The sequence below is a fragment of the Heptranchias perlo genome, chromosome 9, assembly GCF_035084215.1.
Source record: "Heptranchias perlo isolate sHepPer1 chromosome 9, sHepPer1.hap1, whole genome shotgun sequence".
Lineage (NCBI taxonomy): Eukaryota > Metazoa > Chordata > Chondrichthyes > Hexanchiformes > Hexanchidae > Heptranchias > Heptranchias perlo.
The window spans coordinates 50,356,435-50,378,110 of NC_090333.1; the positions used below are offsets into that span (position 1 = coordinate 50,356,435).

Consider the following 21,676-nt stretch of genomic DNA (forward strand, 5'->3'; position numbering starts at 1 on the left):
CAAGAGAGGAATTGGCAGAGTTGAAAATAAGTCATTGTAAAAATGCTCAAAGGCATTTTACAGGACGCTATTACTGTTTCATCTAGAGAGCATAAAGGTCACCAAAGGGAAAATCGTGCATTGGCTTACGAGCAATAGGTCACGCCTCACAAATCTATTGGAATTCTTTGAGAGATAACCGAAACAGTGGGTGAGTGATATCTCATAGCTAGAATATAATTAGATTTTCAGAAGGCATTTGATATTCGTGCTGCATCTGAACCTTTCAAAGAAGGTTATGGTTGCATGGATTTAATGGCAAATTGGCAAGCTGAATTGAAAATTGGCTTCTTTCTGAAGACAGTTAGCCAAACATGTGGAATTCTGCAGAGGTATTTTTGAGCTTTATCTAGGCTTCTTGGGCCTAATGTCCTTTTCTTATTCGTAAAAATTCTTATATCCTTCTACTGTTTCTGCTACTCATGATTCTGGGTATCAAGTTGTGAGGAAAATTTAAGGAAGGTGGACTTTTTTCTCTGAAAAAATAAGAAAATTTCAAGGTTACCTATTTGAATTGTTCAAGCTTGTGAAATGAATTGGTGAATTCCAGCTGAGGCCTAACCAGTGTTTTATAAGATTTAGCATAATTTCCTTACTTTTATTCTCTATGCCCTTTTATTCTTTATTAATAAAGCCCAGCATCCCATATGCTTTTTTAACAGCCTTCTCAACTTGACCTGCCACCTTCAAAGATTTGTGTATGTGCAGCCCCAGGTCTCTCCGCTGCTGCACCCCCTTTAAAATTGTACCGTTTAGTTTATATTGCTGCTACTATGAAACTATGAAAATGGAGGAGAGGCGTTGAAAGAGGATGGTGTGGTCAACCGTGTCAAAGCCTGCAGAGAGGACGAGGAGAGATCGTGTAGCACAGTCAGTCACATGTGATGTCATTTGTGACTTTGATTAGGGCCGTTTCAGTAATGTGGCAGGGGCAGAAACCTGACTGGAGAGATTCAAATGTGGAATTGTGGGAAAACTGGACACAAATTTGGGAAGACTTCACATTCAAGGACTTTGGTGAGGAAAGGGACGTCAGAGATGGAACAGTAATTTGCAAGGACAGAGGGGCCAAGGGTGAGTGTTTTTTTGAAGGTGGGTGGGGGGAGGATGACAGCAGTTTTAAAAAGGGGAGGGACAGTGCCTCAGAAAGGTGATCCATTTACAGTATCAGCTAGCAGGGGGGCCAGGAAGGGAAGTTAGGCGGCCAGCAGTTTTGTGGGAATGGGATCGAGAGACAGGAGATGGGTCTCATGGACAAAATGAGCTTGGAGAGGGCATGAGGGGAGATAGGAGAGAAACTAGAGAAAGACACCAGTTTAGGGCAGGAGAGAACCTTGGGGGATGTTGGGCTTGGTGGGCAAGGGGAAGGAGGGGATGCGGCAGAGGCATAGTTGGTCTCAATCTTAATGACAAAGAAGTCCATGAGCTCCTTACACTTGTTGGAGGAGTGTGGTGTTTAAGGAAATGGTTGGTAGTGAAGAAAAGAAGCCAGGAGTTTTCCTTGCATTCCAGGATGATTGTGGAGTAGTGAGTGATTTTGGCAAAGTAAGGACTGATAGTGCTTGATGCGGTCCAGCCAGATCTGGTGATGAATGGCTCAACCAATTGTGCCAGATATGTTCAAGTCAGTGCTTCTTGGACTTAAGGGAGCGAATATGGGCATCATACCTGTGGAACGACTAGTGTGGGAAAGAGTAAGCATTTTATTGGAGATAAGGGCATAGAGGGTGAGGGAGTAGTTGAGCAAATTAGTAGGGTATGGTAGCATAGTGGTTATGTTACTGGACTAGTAATCCAGAGGCCTGGAATTATGAGTTCAAATCCTGCCACGGCACAAGCAATCAGACATGTTTTGATGCTTCTGATTCGCATTACTGAGCTGTGCAGCTACAGTCTGCATCTCTGCAGGGGCTCTGGACACATCAAGGCAATCCCAAGTACCACATTTTTCATAAAACGTTCAATGCTCAATTAAGCCCAGTGGGGCCCAGCCATGGCCTCTGTACAATGGGATGATGCTGGATACCAGAATAGTAGAGAATTAAATTCATATGACACAGTGTAAACAGCGCAGCGGAATAGGAGGTGCAAGTATGCTGTATCAAGAAAATCTACTCTTTCTGCAAGGGAGGAATTTAGGGCTGGTTTCAAATTGTGATCAAAAGATGCTTCTAGAGTCCCTGGTGTTATATTCTGACTTGATGGTTAATATCATGCAATCTTTTTGTAACTTAAAAAAAAATCCTATGAAAAGCATCGTTGTGATTTATTATATATTTTTATAGAGACAGTATGGATCGTATGTGTACGTGGACGTTGACACCAGGTTAAGTTGGTAGTAATTAATATCATTGTCTAGTAAGATGTAGGGGCCCCAAACCGAACCTTTGCACGGGGCTCTCAGCAGGGCAAACTCAGTGTCCAATCACTATCAGTGGCTTTGTAAAGTGCTGTGAAACAGTTTTCTGTATATAATGAGTACTATAGATCTATAAGTTGTTGTTGTTCTAGGTGACGGAATGAAGCCTTTCACCACATTGAGACAAATCTCATTCCAATTATTATAATAGATCCCGATTGTCAGGAAGTATTATAGTGAATAGACTGATTCTGAGTATGATATCTGAATGTATACTAGTGCAAGGTTAGCAGTGTAGAACAGCAATTTTAGAGCTTAGGAGGAACAAGAGAACAACATTTAAATGATAATAGTAACATCCAACAAAAAGAAAAAGACTCGAAATGTTGCAACAAAAAGAGAGAGGTTGTGGATTAGTGGTGAGAAAAGGATCACCCTATCAGAGAATAAGCCTGTACTCAGATCCTGCCCAGCTGTGTGAGGGGAGAGCTGGAAAAACCTTCTCAAATAGGGAAACAGTATTCGAGTCCCAGTGGATTGGACTTTACAAATTGATATAGGGCTTCTACGAGCCAGGGAGCCAAACTCCCGTATAAGTCAGCACCTTCATGAAAACAAGGGGGAAAATCATTATTTTAATGTGTTTACTTTATTTGCATCTCATCATCCCAATATCAGATAATATCATCTCTAAGTTAAGAGATGAGAAAAATATTCTGATTTTCCTTTTAATTATTTTGGCTAAATTCTATTTTGCTTTAAAGCCAGAAAGGGTAAATGTATTCACCAACTTGTTGCATCATCCTAAATGGTATAAAGGAAATACCAACGCAGTAATTGGAGTCTCCCTCTCCTTGTCACTATGCTACAGGAGTGTCCAAGCTTTTGGTCTTTGTGAGCTTCATAGATGTATATAATGGAGCATCAGGAGCAACTGATAAGGCTTAAATCCATGTTACCATTAAACTGCATATACTAACCGATCTTGGTGTTTTGGTTTACAATTTATCCACCAATGAGCAACAACGCTAAAACGGCCCTTTCTAAATTTTCAGACTCACAAAATCCAAACAGAACAAACCAGTGAATAAGAAGTAGAAGTGCAAATGGGACTGAGTTAGCTGGGCTTTATGCAGCAGATTGCCAAGGCTTGGGAACACATGCAGTTTTGAAATCCCTGTTGTAATTAATGCTTTAAAATTAATCATTAGAAACAACCAGAGAGAGGACATTTCCATGAAATTCCCCCAAATTGGTTGTGAGGAGCACAATTACTTCTATCTTTAATAATTAAGATTAAATAGAAGTTAATTAATTGAATCAGGAACTTTTGAATTGCCAAACCAATAAGCTATACACACACCTCCATCAATCACGGCAGGGGAAGAGCATCATGTCTAACCCAACATTCGCATACAGTATTTTGCAATGGATAGTGGTCAGGAGTAGGGACCCTGGATAATTTTCTACCCCTTTTGCCTTGAGAAACTCGGACCAATTATAGTGCTCCAACTGCTACTCCAGCTGAGATCATCTTGCTCAACACAGACCAAGGACAGAACATGGAATCTCCCATACTTAGCTCAGTACCACAGTGGGCAGTATACTTATCTACTAAGCTATCAGGGAAGCTATTTTTCACTTTATTTGTAACAAAACTGATCACTATACTGATAATAGCAAATACAGGCAATCAAATCACATTAAAAATAAATAAAACTCATATTTTATACTCTGCAAAGTGCATACAAAGTACACATTCCAAAATGGTCAAAATCGCTCCACCAAAATACAATCTCCAACAAATCAGTAATTAAGATAAAGACATGAATATTTTTACAGACATTTGTAGTTGGAAAATTTCACATAAAAAAACTGACATGCAGGTGAATTATAACTTCAAGATTGCATTGGCATTTTTTGTATAAACATTCATCCTTTTATTTGGAAAGGAGCTGCAGACTTTAGTTATGGCCTAACTTGAGTTTTAAAAATGAAATGCATTGCTATAATAATTGTCACCATTTTCTAGCAGTAAAATCACTGCTATGACGCCATGAGTTGGTGATCCTACATCAAATTTCCTTCCCAAAATGGACCCACTATTTCGTCTCTTCCTCCAGAGCCAGTCCAGCGACATCTGCTGGGGATGAGTCACCTGCTTCTTGGGGGAGCTCCATTCATTCTAATGGGGTAGCAACTTCAGTCTAGGCCTGGCAACCAATCTAGATCTTCTTGATTAGTAGGAAATATTCTACCAGCAAGGTACATTAGTGGCATGTTTTGCTTGGGTTGGGCAAGTCTGAGTCACTCCCAATCTGGTCCAAAGTTGCTACCCTCATTGCAAAGAATGGAACCATGTCTTAAAGCAGGAGCAGCTCTTTGTCAGTGATGTCACCTGAGTGGCTCTGGAGTGAAGGAGGTCCAAAAAAGGCAATTTTTCATTGAAGCAGGGAACTGAGATTTATTTTTAAAGGCAAACATTTTTGATGTACAGTTTATGGACATAGAGTCATTTATCTTAAAGTACTCTATCTAGAGTTCCCTGTTCAGTTTTTTTTTTATTTAATTACATGTCAATTGCAAAGAAACTTTGCTTTTTAAAAAAAAAATCAGTGTGCAGTAAATTTGCTGAGGAGGCAAACCTGAACATGCAGTAGTTTTACACAGATAATACTGCATTGGGCTTCTCTGTTAACCAAGTTGGTAAGAGCACTGGCCAACATGGAACTGAGTCATGGGGGGAGGGGGGGAAATTGGGCGCCATTGTGCCTCTTTTTGGGCGCAGTTTGTATATTGGGGGGCCAACTTCTGAAATGGGTGTTAGGCCCATTGAATATGCTCATCAAAGGGTCTTATGTGCCTGTTTTAGGACCCCGCTGACAAATTTGGCAGAAACTGGGCGGAGCATATGCAAGCTCCGCTTAATTTTCCCGGGTCTAAAGTGGCCTAACCAGCGGTTCTTAAAGGGAGCGCTGGAGACCACTGACAGTGAGGTAAGTTTCCGACTTTTTACCTTACCCCAATGTGGAGCCAGCACCCAACAGTGGTGTTCCTCCTGGCTCCACAGCAATACTGCGGGCCGCTGCTGGCACTGGACTGGCCAATTTTGGGAACGCCCCGAGTGGTGAGCTCCATCGGGATGCCCAAATGCTGTCTGCAGCTCTCCAGTATTATGGAGCCGAGGTCCGACTTTAGGCATACTTTCTAGATGTGCTGCCCACTTTGTGCTGATAAACGGCGCAAAAGCAATTCCTCCCCATACAGTCCAGTAAGATCCAAAGTTCAATCACCAGTCAGTATAGGTCCTAGCTTATCTCAGCCAGGGAATTGATAGAGGCACCACAATTGGCCTCTGCCCTAAGCAGGGGAAAGAAAAGTCGCTCAGGATTTCTGATCCTGATCTTCTAAGAAGTACATGCCTGTAGATGTTGGGTGAGGAGAGGGTCAAACTTGGCTGTGGAGCTCCTTACGATAGAATAGCTTGTCAACATTCACTGTCTTGATGCACACATGAAAAATGGTTGCTTGGACAAAATACTGGATGGTCTTTGGTGCCTGTGAAACTATACCCCAACAAGGTGCCATCAAGACAGAATGGAGGGGAGAAAAAAATTGGAGGAGAAAACTGGAGAGCAAAGGCCAAAGAAAAAGCCAAAAGTTTGAGTATAATGGCCTCTTCCTGATCATCTCTATCCAGCAGGATGTAGGTCAGACTTCTGGAGGACTGTCATTTAGGCAATCTCTATTGTGACAGGGGGAGTTGTTTGTGCTTGCTTTCTCTCTCTTGGACCGTTCAAGCACAGGGACTATGTGATTCAAATAGGTGCCCAGGCTACCCAAGGGTGTTTCAGGCAGGCAAATAAAAGGAGGGAAAAAAAATTAAATCAACCAATGTTTCTTATCTTGATCCCGATTCAATGATGCCTGCTGGCAAAGGCTTGAGTGCAGACATCAGTTGGGGACCGGAGTTGATCTAGCTGTGAAGCCTGCTACAGTTGAATAGCCTGTCCACATTCACTGTCCAGGCTTGCCAATGGAAGCTGTATTTTGGGTTAAGCACAGGAAAAAGTATCAGATACCAGATGGTGGTCTGTGGACCTGTACACCTTCAGGTGAGGAGGATTTTTTTTTAAAACTAAAGAAATCCCAAGAAAACAAATACAAAAGCTTGTCCTCAGATTGACATTTACTGCATTTCACTTGCAGCTAGTTGAAATGTGTCTTTAGTGAATGGAGTGTGATGTAGACAGACAGCAAAGAGACTCTGCAATTGAAATATACATTTCATTTTAAACTGCCTTTGCACAAATAAGAGCAAGGATAAATTTGGTCCAAACTGCAGGCTGAAAATCTCCTCTCTCTGCCGACTGCAGGGATCCAAATGAAATGAGTTATGCTTAGTCCTACCCAGCTCCTATTTGAACACAAATCTGCCCTTATTTCAGCTCTAAATTGATAATGTTAATCAGAGAAACTGCAGAAGGGTTGCTGTGGGAAACAGAGAAAGGTTAAAATGGTGCAGTAGGAAAGTCTTGAGGTTGGAGTTGACACACCTTGGGGCAGAAGGGAGGGAGCTTCACTCTGCATCTATCTGACATTGGAGTGTTGAAATGGAAAAGTGGTCTATTTCCTAGCATTAACATTCCATTGCCTTGGCAGAACATAACATTTGTAAAAAGAAAAAGCTTCACACCTGTCTCAGGGTGAGAAAGGTACATCACCACATAATAGCCCGGCTGGACCTGCCACAGTTAGAGTACTGCTCTATAAAGACAAGCACATCCAATACTAAGCAGCAGTCCTTCCTTCTTTGCACATATTCCAATTAATGGCTCGTTTAAACAACATAAAAGAAAGCCATTCCAGGATGTTCCATGTTGTGGAATTGTTTGGAATATATAGAGCAAGGGACATCTGACATGAAAAACATTTATAAAACCCTATCTGGAATGCTTTTCGCAAACACTATATTGTTGCTTACATAATGTAAGGATGCAAACTCTTTTCAGGGGCTTATACAGATTAGAAAGCCTAACCAAAGCAAGCACAGCTATAACTCGCTTGCGCTTAAGAGATAATGTTATCTAGAATCAAGTTGAACGCAGAAGGTGCAAGGAAAATCCACTGTAATTTCCGTTGGATAGCACACTGCCTGGAAATCTTCCACTTGGAATGGCTCAGCTTTCTCTGACTGGTGCCTCAATGTTAAGGGGTGAAATCCTGCCACTCATCAGTGCATGGACGTAGGGCCAAATCTTGTCTGTTTCTGTCCCGGAAAACGTGTGCAAGATTCCCTTAGTCCTGAAAGAAAAATAAAAAGCAGACAAAAAAAATGATCATCATACACTAATGGGCTTTCTACAGCCCAATCTGCATTGTTCAGTCCCGGATTGGGTGCTGCATCGAGGAGCAGGAGGTTGATTTAAAATCTCAACTTTGAGGATCAAGTATCTATGGGACAAGCGCCAGTTAGAGTTTATGCCTTGTTGAAAAAGTACTGAGCAGTATTGACAGCATTCCTAGAGGCTTGTAGAACATGCTTCCTCTACAAGTAGATGTCCAGAGAGGGAGGAACAGGCAGATAACACGTGAAAAAAAAAACCAGTAAAACACCATCTGCTCTCAGCATCTCAAGAATACCCAGTCCACAGTATTCCTAAACAAAGGAAGGCAGTATCTGAATGCTCCCGTCCAGCCACACAACCCTCTCTCCACCAATCCTGAAGAAACACTACTATACCCATATATACAACTGTGCTAACAAATTCATTAGCCCCAATTATAACCTAACCCGCCCAGCTCCATTGAAGTCAATGGAGCTTAAAGTTGGGCAGTGTGTAAAACGGGCATCCGAACCCACGCCACTCCCGCCGGGCGTGATAGGTTAAAATCAAGGCTCTTGTATCAAAGCATGCTTTTGCAAAATGTACAACAAAAGCATCACTGTATAAAATGGAATTTTTAATGTACATTATTACTGCATCATCTCACAACCTTCAATTTATAAATAAGATTTTGCAGTGAGATGAAGTACCTCTCCCAGTCTCCCAACACCACCACCAACTGCAGCAAAGACTGGGCTGGTGAACAATCTGCTTGCAAGCTACTGCCAATAGCACTCTAAACTACCTCCTCATAAGCATGCACTGTGCCAAAGATCAATAACACCAAGGTTTTAAAAAAGCTTAAAAAGAGAATAGTTTCAGCATTGAGAAAAGCATTAAAGACATTGCATCAGCTTTTCCAGATATATCTATAACGAGTCAAGCTCCTGTAGCATTGCACATGGGGAGTCAAGATTAAAGGCAGTATCCATATCAAACAGGGCTAAAGGGGGGGAAGGAGAGAGAAAAGAATGGGTAAAGTAGATGAAAACATAAAATTACAAAGCGATCTTGATAGATTAGGTGAATGGGCAAAACTGTGGCAAATGGAATTCAATGTAGACAAATGTGAGGTCATCCACTTTGGATCAAAAAAGGATAGAACAGGGTACTTTCTAAATGGTGAAATGTTAAAAACAGTGGATGTCCAAAGGGACTTAGGGGTTCAGGTACATATATCATTGAAGTGTGATGAACAGGTGCATAAAATCATCAATAAGGCTAATGGAATGCTGGCCTTTATATCTAGAGGACTAGAGTACAAGGGGGCAGAAGTTATGCTGCAGCTATACAAAACCCAGGTTAGACCGCACCTGGAGTACTGTGAGCAGTTCTGGGCACCGCAGTTTCGGAAGGACATATTGGCCTTGGAGGGAGTGCAGCCCAGGTTTACTGGAATGATACCCGGACTTCAAGGGTTAAGTTACGAGGAGAGATTACACAAATTGGGGTTGTATTCTCTGGAGTTTCGAAGGTTAAGGGGTGATCTGATCGAAGTTTATAAGATATTAAGGGGAACGGATAGGGTGGATAGAGAGAAACTATTTCCGCTGGTTGGGGATTTTAGGAGTAGGGGGCACAGTCTAAAAATTAGAGCCAGACCTTTCAGGAGCGAGATTAGAAAACATTTCTACACACAAAGGGTTGTAGAAGTTTGGAACTCTCTTCCGCAAACGGCAATTGATACTAGCTCAATTGCTAAATTTAAATCTGAGATAGATAGCTTTTTGGCAACCAAAGGTATTAAGGGATATGGGCCAAAGGCAGGTATATGGAGTTAGATCACAGATCAGCCATGATCTTATCAAATGGCGGAGCAGGCACGAGGGGCTGAATGGCCCACTCCTGTTCCTATGTTCCTAGGGGGGAGTGGGGGAGGGGAGGGGAAAGGAAAGGAGGGAAGGGGAGAATGGTAGGAGAGGAAAGAAGGATTAAGAGATTGGGAAGGAGAGACGAGAGGAGAGTGGGAGAGGAGGAGGGTGGCAGGGGAGGGATAGTGGGTGGTGGGAGATCTAAAGGTGATGGGGAGAGGGAAGATGAGGAGCAACAATGATGGGGACAAAGAAGAGAGGAAGGCAACCTACTGGCTGGTAGACTGAATCTCTGCCAGGCCTGGGAAATTCTCTCAATGTGGCTGGGGGGAATTCTATGTCTTGGGCCAGACCCTCAAAATCCTGTGGCAGCAGTCTAGAAGAGGATGGCGGAACGGCCACAGTATTGGCCTAGCGGGACAACCGGGAGGGTGGGGATGTAAAAACAAAGTAGGAGGATGGTTGCAGATGAGGTAAGTTTACATCACAGACAGGACAGTAGCGGATTGTGTGGGTTGGGAAACAGACTGGTTGTGTCAGCCGGGTTACATCTTTTTAGGAGAATCAAGAAAGGGCAGTCAGGGTACTTTTGAAGGTGGCTAGGTTAAATCACTTTACTCAACAACTACATTCAATTTTAGTCAATGTTCAAAGTTTTTACATATGAAAAACTACTCACCTTTCATTCTACTACTTATGTGGCTTTACCAAGGGGCAAAAGCAATGGGGTGAAACCACAATGTCACTTTGGGGTAGGGTTGCATGTTTACTCACAATGCTACCACATCGGTGGCACATCCTACTATTATCGTTACCGCGACAGCTCTTTTAACACTGTGAAGGTCTATCATAGCATCACCTACACCTACTATGATTGGTACTGCACAGAAATATTGACATTTTTAAGTTGAGTTTTTAAATTGTTAAAGCCTGACCAAGGAGTTTTCAATGTATTTAAGATCGAATGTTGTGACCCATTCTGTATTTTTAATATACAGTAGGTCTTGATCTATCATTAGTTACAGACCATTCATTGTGGCTCCCTTGCAGCTTGTTTGTGCACTGACACCTGGCTTCCTGGGAAATTCCCTTCGACAGGCACACAGTCTTGCATTCTGTCGCAGTCCCCTCGGACTCTTTCAACACAGTAAGGGCACTGATTTGTTCCCTGGAAACCCCCGACACCCCTTTGTGATTATTTACCTGCCCTAACAGAGTGATCCACAGTGAGTCAGAATTTCCCCCACTGACACATTTGTGCCACCATATCTCCCTCAGGTAGCCCCCAAGACTTTTTTCAATATCTCTTCACGCACTTGCCGTTCTCGTGACCTTTTGGCTTCCCCTTTGAGCTGGCTGGCGACCTTCATATGTCCTATAGCTGTTCTAGGGCTCTACTTGGTGCTGCTTCCACTCTCCATTGGCTGCCCGTCCTCACCTGGATTGGGGCGGTTCTTGGGCCTATATTAGCCCATTCCCACTACCCACCACTGAGTTCTGGGATTGAAGCAGCTTTGCCAGTAGAATAGAGAGCATTACTCTGTGCTATAATTGACCTGGGAGTGCTTGACGCTGCCAGTGGCTACCTAATATGGAAAGTGCACTATTTCCAAAACTAACACCCCTCACCTTCATTGGAAGAAAAATTCACCCAAAAAAGTTTTAAAAATGCATTATCACAGACAGCAATGGGTAATTCTGGTTCTGAATTCCATTGTTTGAAAATCATTTTTCTGGATACTGAAAGCTGATTTTAAAAGTCAAAAAATCATTAAATGATTAAAATAAAACTTGCAATAGGAGAAAAAAGAAAATGGAAAAAATAAAGTTTGGTTAATAAATTAAAATATCTCTGGGTCAAAAGACATTGGCTTCATGGTATTTTTACACACACAACTAAAGTATCTGACTTAAAAGTTCATCCTAACTGTGTTTATATACACATTAATTATTAAATGAATTCTCTTTGAAGTACAGCACTTTCTTCCATATCTGGCAGTTATTTTATCTCTTGTTACTTACAGGATGTGTCAGAAGCTGCAGGCTAAGCACTCTTGGGTATGTTCTGTGCTGTATTCACCCATTGATATTGGTGTTAAAAGGGGTCTCTCAACCAATTAGTAGCATTTTCCAAGATTGAAGGGGGAGGGGATTAAGGGAGGACAGGCAAAAATGAAGGGAAAGAAAAACCAAGGTGCACGTAGAAGTCTGCAGGAAATGACCAGAATAGCCTAGCACCCTGTTTGATGGATGCCGACATGGAGGCCATGCTGCATGAGGTGATCATGAGGAGAGTGGCCCCCTGTGCCACTTCACAGCATCATCCCTACAGTTCAGCATTTTATCATGCCTTCAAAGAAGTGGAACCAAGTTTCAGAGCATAGCTGGCCATAACTATCTGTGGCTATGACAGCCCTATCTATGCTGCATTGTAGCTGCAATTGTCCTTCCCCAGCTCTGCATCTGGATCTGTCCTGACCCAGATCCTGTGTAGACAGTCCCCCCTAGTTATTGCCAGCTAAGTATTCCAGGACCTGCAGAAATGGTTGGTGGCACCTTGGCATGTGCAAACCATGCCATCAGGGTACACTGGTTGTTGGTCATCCTAACATGCCTTCTTTCATGTAATGCCACTGAAAGCATGAAATACTGTGGTTGATGTGCTTCTGAGGAAGTATCCAACATTAGTTCGTCAGGCAACCACATATCTCAAATGTTGCCATCGGTATCTACTTTCCCAGCTTGCTTTGGGAAAAGCAGCTTTCGCATATACTAATTGTTTGCTAAAGTGACATCTGGCCAGCTCTGCTTGCAATGAATGTTGTTAGGTAGAGAGTTCCAGGATTTTGACTCAGCGATGATGAAGGAATGGCAATATATGTCCAAGTCAGGATGGTGTGTGACTTGGAGGGGACCTTGGAGCTGATGGTGATCTCATGCACCTGATGCCCTCATCCTTCTAGGTGGTGGAGGTCAGTTTGTGAGATGCTGCCAAAGAAGCCTTGGCGAGTTGCTGCAGTACATCCTGTAGATAATACACTGTTGTCACGGTACACCAGTGGTGGAGGAGGTAGATGTTTAGACTAGTGGATGAGGTGCCAATCAAGCAGACTCAGATGGTGTCGAGCTTCTTGAAGGCTGTTGCACCCATTCGGCATGTTTTTATTTATTCATTCTCGGGATATAGACATCGCTAGCAAGGCCAGCATTTATTGCCCATCCCTAGTTGCCCTTAAGAAGGTGGTGGTAAGCCTTCCATCACACTCCTGCCTTGTGCCTTGTAGATGGTGGAGAGGCTTTAGGTAGTCAAGTGCCTAGGACACTGCCCTGAGGAACTCCAGCAGCAATGTCCTGGGGCTGAGGTGATTGGTCTCCAACAACCATAACTATTTTCCTTTGTAACAGGTCTGATTCCAGCCACTGGAGAGATTTCCCTGATCCCCATTGACTTCAATTTTACTAGGGCTCCTTGGTGCCACACTCAGTCGAGTGCTGTTTGATGTCAAGGGCAGTCACTCTCACCTCACCTCTGGAATTCAGTTTATGTTTGGACCACAGCTGTAATGGGGTCTGGAGCTAAGTGTTCCTGGCGGAAACCAAACTGAGCATCAGTGAGCAGGTAATTGGTGAGCAGGAGTGTTTAATGATCACTCCTTCCATCGATTTGCTGATAATTGGAAGTAGGCTGATAAGACTGGAATTGGCCAGGTTGGATTTGTCCTCCTTTTTGTGGACAGGATATACTTAGGTAATTTTGTGTTTGTTGGTGAATTTTGCATTCCTCAGGGTGAGTGAAGAATGTTGAGTGCTAGAGATTGGAGCATTTTCCTATTTCAAACATTGAGTGTCAGTATCAAACATTCTGAGCTCAAGTAAAGCATTAGTTTAGACACAGAGTAAAGCTCCCTCTAGTCTGACCCAACAACACACCTCAGCCCTGTCTTTAGAACATCACCTCGTGCTAGTGTGGCATTTTTCCATTTCTCATACCAGCCATCCTGTAACTACTCCGGAAGAATTGCTCAAATCAGTGTGAGTGATAACTTTGTATTTTTGAATGCATTCATAACGTTGTTAAAAATAGCATCCAGAGAAATTCTTCCTCCGCAAAGTAAGATTGGGAATTAGTCCCAGCAACAATTCCTTTGGAGTATTTAATTATCTGTGTCACTACATCCATTTCTTCCTCCCTGCATCCCTCTTTGTTCAAATCAAATCTCATCATTGTCCGAGCTGTTTCAGTACAGCTACAACACTGGCATCCACCCGACAATGTGGAAAATTGCCCAGGTATGTCCTGTCCACAAAAAGCAGGACAAATCCAATCCGGCCAATTACCGCCCCTCAGTCTACTCTCAATCATCAGCAAAGTGATGGAAGGTGTCGTCGACAGTGCTATCAAGCGGCACTTACTCACCAATAATCTGCTCACCAATGCTCAGTTTGGGTTCCACCAGGACCACTCAGCTCCAGACCTCATTACAGCCTTGGTCCAAACATGGACAAAAGAGCTGAATTCCAGAGGTGAGGTGAGAGCGACTGCCCTTGACATCAAGGCAGCATTTGACCGAGGGTGGCACCAAGGAGCCCTAGTAAAATTGAAGTCAATGGGAATCAGGGGGGAAAACTCTCCAGGTGCTGGAGTCATACCTAGCACAAAGGAAGATGGTAGTGGTTGTTAGAGGCCAATCATCTCAGCCCCAGGGCATTGCTGCAGGAGTTCCTCAGGGCAGTGTCCTAGGCCCAACCATCTTCAGCTGCTTCATCAATGACCTTCCCTCCATCATAAGGTCAGAAATGGGGATGTTCGCTGATGATTGCACAGTGTTCAGTTCCATTCGCAACCCCTCAAATAATGAAGCAGTCCGAGCCTGCATGCAGCAGGACCTGGACAACATCCAGGCTTGGGCTGATAAGTGGCAAGTAACATTCGTGCCAGACAAGTGCCAGGCAATGACCATCTCCAACAAGAGAGAGTCTAACCACCTCCCCTTGACATTCAACGGCATTACCATCGCCGAATCCCCCACCATCAACATCCTGGGGTCACCATTGACCAGAAACTTAACTGGACCAGCCATATAAATACTATGGCTACAAGAGCAGGTCAGAGGCTGGGTATTCTGCGGCGAATGACTCACCTCCTGACTCCCCAAAGCCTTTCCGCCATCTACAAGACAAAAGTCAGGAGTGTGATGGAATACTCTCCACTTGCCTGGATGAGCACAGCTCTAACAACACTCGAGAAGCTCCACACCATCCAGGACAAAGCAACCCGCTTGATTGGCACCCCATCCACCACCGGCGCACTGTTGCTGCAGTGTGTACCATCCACAGGATGCACTGCAGCAACTCGCCAATGCTTCTTCGACAGCACCTCCCAAACTCGCGACCTCTACCACCGAGAAGGACAAGAGCAGCAGGTACGTGGGAACAACACCATCTGCACGTTCCCCTCCAAGTCACACACCATCCCGACTTGGAAATATATCGCCGTTCCTTCATCATCGCTGGGTCAAAATCCTGGAACTCCCTAACAGTACTGTGGGGAACCTTCACCGCACGGACTGCAGCGGTTCAAGAAGGCGGCTCACCACCACCTTCTCCAGGGGAATTAGGGATGGGCAATATATGCCAGCCTCGCCAGCGATGCCCACATCCCATGAACGAATAAAAAAAATCCAATTTTTTCTTTCTTAGGGCTTTAAAACATGGAACTGCTCACATTTCTCAGTCCTGTTTTTCTACTGCAATCTGCAGGCGGTTGAAACTTAAGCTAATCAATTAATGATGACTTTTTGCCTAAGCTTCTTTCCTACTCTTTTTAATCTTGGTGGTGGTGCACTGCATTATGGACTTGGGTTTCACAATAATAATAAAAAAATAGCCTTCAAATCCATTCTTAACCAGATACTTGTATAGTTTCTTATTAAGAAAGATAATTGGCTTACCATCAGATTTTGATGGGAGTATATACCACATACCTACTATTTTGTAGAAAAGATTTTCTGTGGTTCAGTGGTAGCACTGTTGCCTTTGAGTCAGAAGGTTGGGGGTTCAAACCCCACTCCAGAGACTTGAGCACATAATCTAGGTTCTGAGGGAGTGCTGCACTGTCAGAGGTGCCATCCTACATTACAACAGTGATTACACTTCAAAAGTACTTCATTGGCTTTAAAGCACTTGGGATGTCATGAAAGATACTATACAAATGCAAGTAAATCCCAATATTTGGTATCAACATCTCCAGGATGGCATGAATTTTACTTTCAGTATCTAGCTGACAGATGCCTGCATCACAGTCATTTCAAGTTCTGTTCAAAATCTCAAAGGATCTAGTCTTTTTTCTTAAAATATAAAGGAAAGCCCACACTAGTTCTGGTCAGGTCACACTCCCTATTTATTGTTTAATGGTATAGAATCCACTTTTTCAGATGTCTCTAACTTATTGGGTTCTGAAGCTGTGCTTTCCAATGATCTGCAGCTGCCATTGGTCTCATTTCACCTTACTTCATTGTGGTCTACCATTCGGGCTATGCAGATAACCATTTGATTTTTTTTGAAGATATTGACTCGTGTTTTGGGTAAATTGACGCTCCAGCATCTCGCCAAAGTGGCCACTCTTAGCATGTGTGCTTAAAACGTATTTACATTTCCCTATTGGGGTGGGAGTGGGGTGGGAGGGGGGTGCGGACATCACAGTTCAAAATGGCCATTCTTTACATGTGAGCTTGAACAGTGTTTGTAGACAATTCAACCATTGGGGCATCACACAAGAACCTGATCCTTTTTTTGCCTAATGTTTGTTATGTTTATTAACGATTTTGAGTGGAGCATGGATGGTATTGTTGTTAAATTTGCAGATGATACTACATTGTGTGGTAGAGACAGGATCTTAGAAGAAGGAAATAGATTACATCTGGATTTTGGATAGATTGGGAAGACTGTGGAGATGGTGACAATCTGAGGCACTGGAGAAGTGCAAAAACAATTTACAAGGATGATAATGGAACTGAGAGCTTATAACTATCAGGAAAGACTGAACAGGCTGGGGCCCTTTTCTCTCGAAAAGAGAAGGCGGAGGGGTGACCTAATAGAGGCCTTTAAAATTATGATGGGGTTTGATAGGGTAGATTAAAGAAGATGTTTCCATTTGTGGGGGTGTCCAAAACTAGGGGTCATAAATATAAGATAGTCACTGATAAATCCAATAGGGAATTCAGGAGAAACTTCTTTACCCAGAGTGTGGTTAGAATGTGGAACTTGCTACCACATGGAATAGTTGAGATGAATAGCATTGATGCATTTAAGGCGAATCTAGATAAGTACATGAGGGAGAAAGAAATGGAAAGATATGCTGATAGGGTTAGATGAAGTAGGGTGGGAGCAGGCTCATGTGGAGTATAAACACCGGCATAGACCAGTTGGGCCGAATGGCCTGTTTCAGTGCTGTTAATTCTGTGTAAGTTTTTTCTTCTTTCTTTAATCTCTAGTGTCCTTTAGCACCTGCCAATTTTATACCGATAGTAGTAGAAATCGGTTTTGGGCCCATTTTCGGGCGCATAACCAATGGCGCGCAGACAGCGAGCACCCCATCCGGCAGGCCTGAGGCTTGCCCGAGATTGGGCCTCGTACCTCATTTCAATAATTTTAGAAAGCTGCCGGCACCTGTCGAGCCTCCACAGGCAGCTCACTCATTACCTAATGATCAATTTTGGGCCTGGAAGAAGGTGGTGGAGAAAGGGAAGTGGGAGGGTTGATCGCAGGCAGGCAGTAGCCTTCAGGAGTGCTGCTCCTCCTGGCTTCACATCAAAGTTAAAAAAATTAACTTACCTTTCTGATGGCAGCTGCTTGCTAGACCACATCCATGCCAGGAAAACCCAAGTAGAGCAGTACACGTTCTGCTCAGGACAGCCCAATTTCCCAGACAGGTCCAAAAACAGACCTTAGGCCCCTCATTAGCATATGGAAGGGACCTAAGCCTGTTTTAGGTGGCTGCCATGGATATCTGAAATTCATCCAAGACCAATATCACATTGGACTTTATCAGGCGTCCTGAGGACACAGGGCATAGCCCTGTGAAATTGGTCATTTTTGACCCCTTTTTCCGTCTGGAAAACAGGTGCAACAAGGACCAATTCCTATGCCATGTTATCTGATTCTGGGTTCACAATTTAAGTTGCACCCAAGACCGCGCCTGACTACTAATCCTAAAATAGAGAGATCTCTTGCGGAATGTCACTGCAGCTGGAGTACAGTACATTACTTTACAATGGTCCTGCATTTATTCAGCACATTTTCTCTATCTGGATTGTGACACAACTGAAGAATCAGGGCCACAGTTTGGATCAGAGAAGCGGTTCCAACAATAGGCTGATATTTGAAGCCACAAAGACACTATAGTTTTTGTTTTGGACAGAGGCCAGTCCAATCTGTATCTTTGTTTAAGATTTTACTGGTGTGTTCTTTCTCAAAGATAACAAATTGTTTCAGAGATGCTTTGTTTTCCCCATTAAAGGGCCATTGTCTTAGCAAGTGTTTGGAAAAGCTTTATATCTGTTAGCGTGTTATCTGTTACTGTGGTGCAGTGATGCAAATTGCATCAAAACATGTATTTCACTGAACAAATTACTTTTAATTTTAAATGATAGAAAAGCTGTTCTCCTTCTCTGTAATGAAACGGTTCAATTGAAGAAGTGGTCTGTTTATAAACTGTAGGTGATTATAAAAACTCTTGGTCCTCCATTCTCCAAAAGATTGTGAGTGTTTTCCCTTCCAACCATGTAGCCAATTGGGAATTTCAATAAGCTATTCTTGATTAGGACTCCAGGGCTTCCCCAAAGACTCAACAAGTAAATATAATGTGTGGTGTGGTTCTGAGCAATACAGGTTAGGAAAGTCCCAGGTTTAATCCCAGATCTGGGCTAAATTGTCTGACTTCAGCCAAAGTAGCAGTGGGGGAATGCTACAATTGGCCTCAATGTCCCCAAGCAATGGAGAACAAGAAAAAGCCAATGATTTGGCTTTTTCTTAACGTTTCTGATCATTAGCCAGTGATCCCTGGTGAAATGAACATATGTGGAGTTTGATCATGAGTATTGGGATCATCTGTGATGTCCCCAGGGTGTAATAGTCTGCTGCTACCCACTACCTAGATCCACATATAAAGAACAGCTAACTGCTAATGAAGCAGAGGGAATTAGTGCCTGTGGAATTGTACCCAAGCAGAAGTCACTGCTTTCAAGAGAATAGTGTATAAAGCTGGAAAAAAAACATTCTAAGTAGAAACTTATCTGTAGCTAACAGGGAAAAAATAACCACATAGCTATATGAATGCAGAGGTCAACTAGAAATATAAATTTTGTACACCAGTTGTTATTCCTCCCCTGCTTCTACCTGCGGGATTATGGATTGGCTACTTCTATAAGTACTGTTTACCAATATTACATATTAACCAAATTAGAGAGATGTCCCCCACTCTAATAGTTCTAAATACATTTCCAAACTAGTCTTCTGATTAAGAAACATTGAAGTTTACATCACAAAAAGAGGCCATTCTGTCCATCGTGTTTGTGCCAGCTCTTTACAAGAGCAATCCAAAGCTACTCACACTGCCCTGCTCATCCCCATAGTCCTGTATGTTCCTTTGCTTTAAACATTTATCTACTTTTCTCTTAAAAGGACACAATAGCCTAGTGGTTATGACAGTGGATTAGCAACCCAGAGGCAAGTTATAAAATTAAATGTGGTCATTTGTGGGCTAGCAACAGGATTAAAAAACGTACAAAAGTTACATATTGGCTCGCTAATGCACTTCAGGGAAAGAAGTCGTAGCAAAACTGAAATCAATGGGGAGGTTAAAGGAAAAATTGTCCAGTGGCTGGAGACATATCAAACACAAAGGAAGATGGTTTATGGTCATCAGAGACCAGTCATCACGGCCCCAGGACATCCTCAGGGAAGCATCCTCAGCTGCTTCATCGATTATCTTCCCTTGGTCCCCAAGCTCAGGAGTGGGGGTGTTCTCTGACAATTCCAGTATTCAGCTTCATTCATAACTTCACCGATAATTAAGCAGTTCATGCCAGTCTACAGCAGGACCTGGATAACATTCGGGCTTGAACAGACAAGTGGCAGGTAATGGCATCTCAAACAGAAAGTCCAGCCAGCTCCTCCTGACATTCAACAGTGCCTCCATTGCTGACTCCCCCACCATCAACATCTGGAGATCATCACTGACCAGGAGCTGAACTTGACCAGCTATATCAACACCATGGTTACAAGACAAGGGCAGGGGTTGGGTACTCTGATGTGTGGCTCGCCAGCATCTACAAGGTTCCAACCAGGAGTGTGTTGAAATACTCACTTACCTGGATGGGTGCAGCCACAACAACATTCAAGAAGCTTGATGCCATCCAGGACAGTCATTTGCTTGATCAATGCCCTACCACTGGACTCAATATCCACCCCCTTCACCAGAACAGCAAGGTCATGGGAACACCATCACCTCCAAGTCACACCCCATCTTGGTTTGGACATAAATTGCTGATCATTTATGGTTGCTGGGTCAATATCCTGGAATACCCACCGAACGTCATTGTGAAAGCACCATCATTACGAGGACTGCAGTGGTTGAAGGAGAGGACCCACCACCACCACCTTCGGAGGGTAAATAGGCCTGGGCAATAAATGCACCCTTGTCAGCATTGCCCACATCCTGCGAAAATTAAAAACATGCAATGGTCCCTGCCTCATCTACTCCCTTTGGCAAAGCATTCCATGCTCACACAATTCTCTATAAAAGAAATGTTTCTTTCTCACAGTTCTCATTTTATATTGACAACCCCTTATCACAGACTCTCCAACTAGAGAAAATAATCTTTCTCTTTTCACTCTATCACAACCTCTCTTAAATCTGCTCTGGGCTTTCTCTGCTCCAATGGAAATAGTCCCAGGATTGTGCAGGGCTAGATTGTTAAATTGCAGCTCTTTAATTACCTATTAATGGACACCAATAGGGGGAGGGGAGTGACAAAGGATCAATCAACCATCTACAGAATCAATTGTTGTCAATTCACAGATGACACCAACAAACAGCTATGCTTTTTAAAAAAAGGGGAGTAAATGACAGTGTGGAAAAATTGTTAAATTGTCACTTAAATCACTCTAACTCAAAACAAGATAAATGTATAAATCTCTGAAACCACTTTGCCTTGCTTCATCCTTCAAAAGCCTCCATTAAACTACCTCTTCAGCCACTGTCCTTAAATTCCCCTTAACTTCTGCTCAGTTCTTATCTTGAACTGTGAAGCACCTCAGGATATTTTGCTACATCAAAGGCTTTATATAAATGGAAATTTCTTTAAAATACTAACTTGTATAAATCTATAACTGGCTTTGCAACATCCTTGTACTGGCGCAGTCTAGAAGCAACCATTTCTGGCTTGTCATCATCTTGCTGGATTAAAATTTCCCCAGTAATGTCATCAATTCCCTGCATGGAAAAACTAACAGTTAAATGACAATAAAAAAAGCAATTTTCATTAAAAATCCCTCACGACAACTATGTAAATGGCAGTACTGTATCTTTGAAACAGGCAACACAATGGGTTAAAGGGGAACAGACAAACAGACATTCATATTTAATTTTAAATTCAAAGTCTTTATTTATAGCTCCAGCCGTGGAAGGAGAGCAGAACCTCATACCTAGATGTTGCAGTAAATAAGATCAGTTGTTGATTGTATATGTTACAGTCTTGAAAGCTGCTTGTGTTTTTTTTAAATTACAGTTTGATTAAAATATTATCTCAGCTCTTTAAAAGTTTATGCTTAGATCAAGATTTTTAAAGATTAATTATTTTAAAAATGGTAAGTTGTAACACAAACTAGTACCTTTAAACACTCTCGCTAAAACAGAACTTAAATTGAGACTTTAGAATATAAAGGAAGATTTTTTTTTTCTCTACAAGGGTAATGCTCTATCTTCTTAAACTTATTTTTTCTTTCTTCCTTGAGTTTTCCCACACCAGGCAACCTCCACAAGTGACAGGGCAGGCAGAGTGTTGTGTTCCCAGGCCACT

General features: G+C 42.8%; 1 protein-coding gene across 1 annotated transcript in view; it reads right to left on the reverse strand.

Moving 5' to 3' along the window:
• Positions 1–3,045: 3,045 nt before the first annotated feature.
• ak4 (adenylate kinase 4) overlaps positions 3,046–21,676 on the reverse strand; it is a 36,347-nt gene continuing 17,716 nt past the window's right edge. Inside the window, exons 5-6 of the mRNA XM_067990387.1 lie at positions 20,972–21,090; positions 3,046–7,702 (exon numbers count right to left, since the gene is read on the reverse strand). Coding sequence (XP_067846488.1) covers positions 7,579–7,702; positions 20,972–21,090 — 243 coding nt within the window. The 3' untranslated portion in view covers positions 3,046–7,578. The remainder of the gene's footprint in view (positions 7,703–20,971; positions 21,091–21,676) is intronic.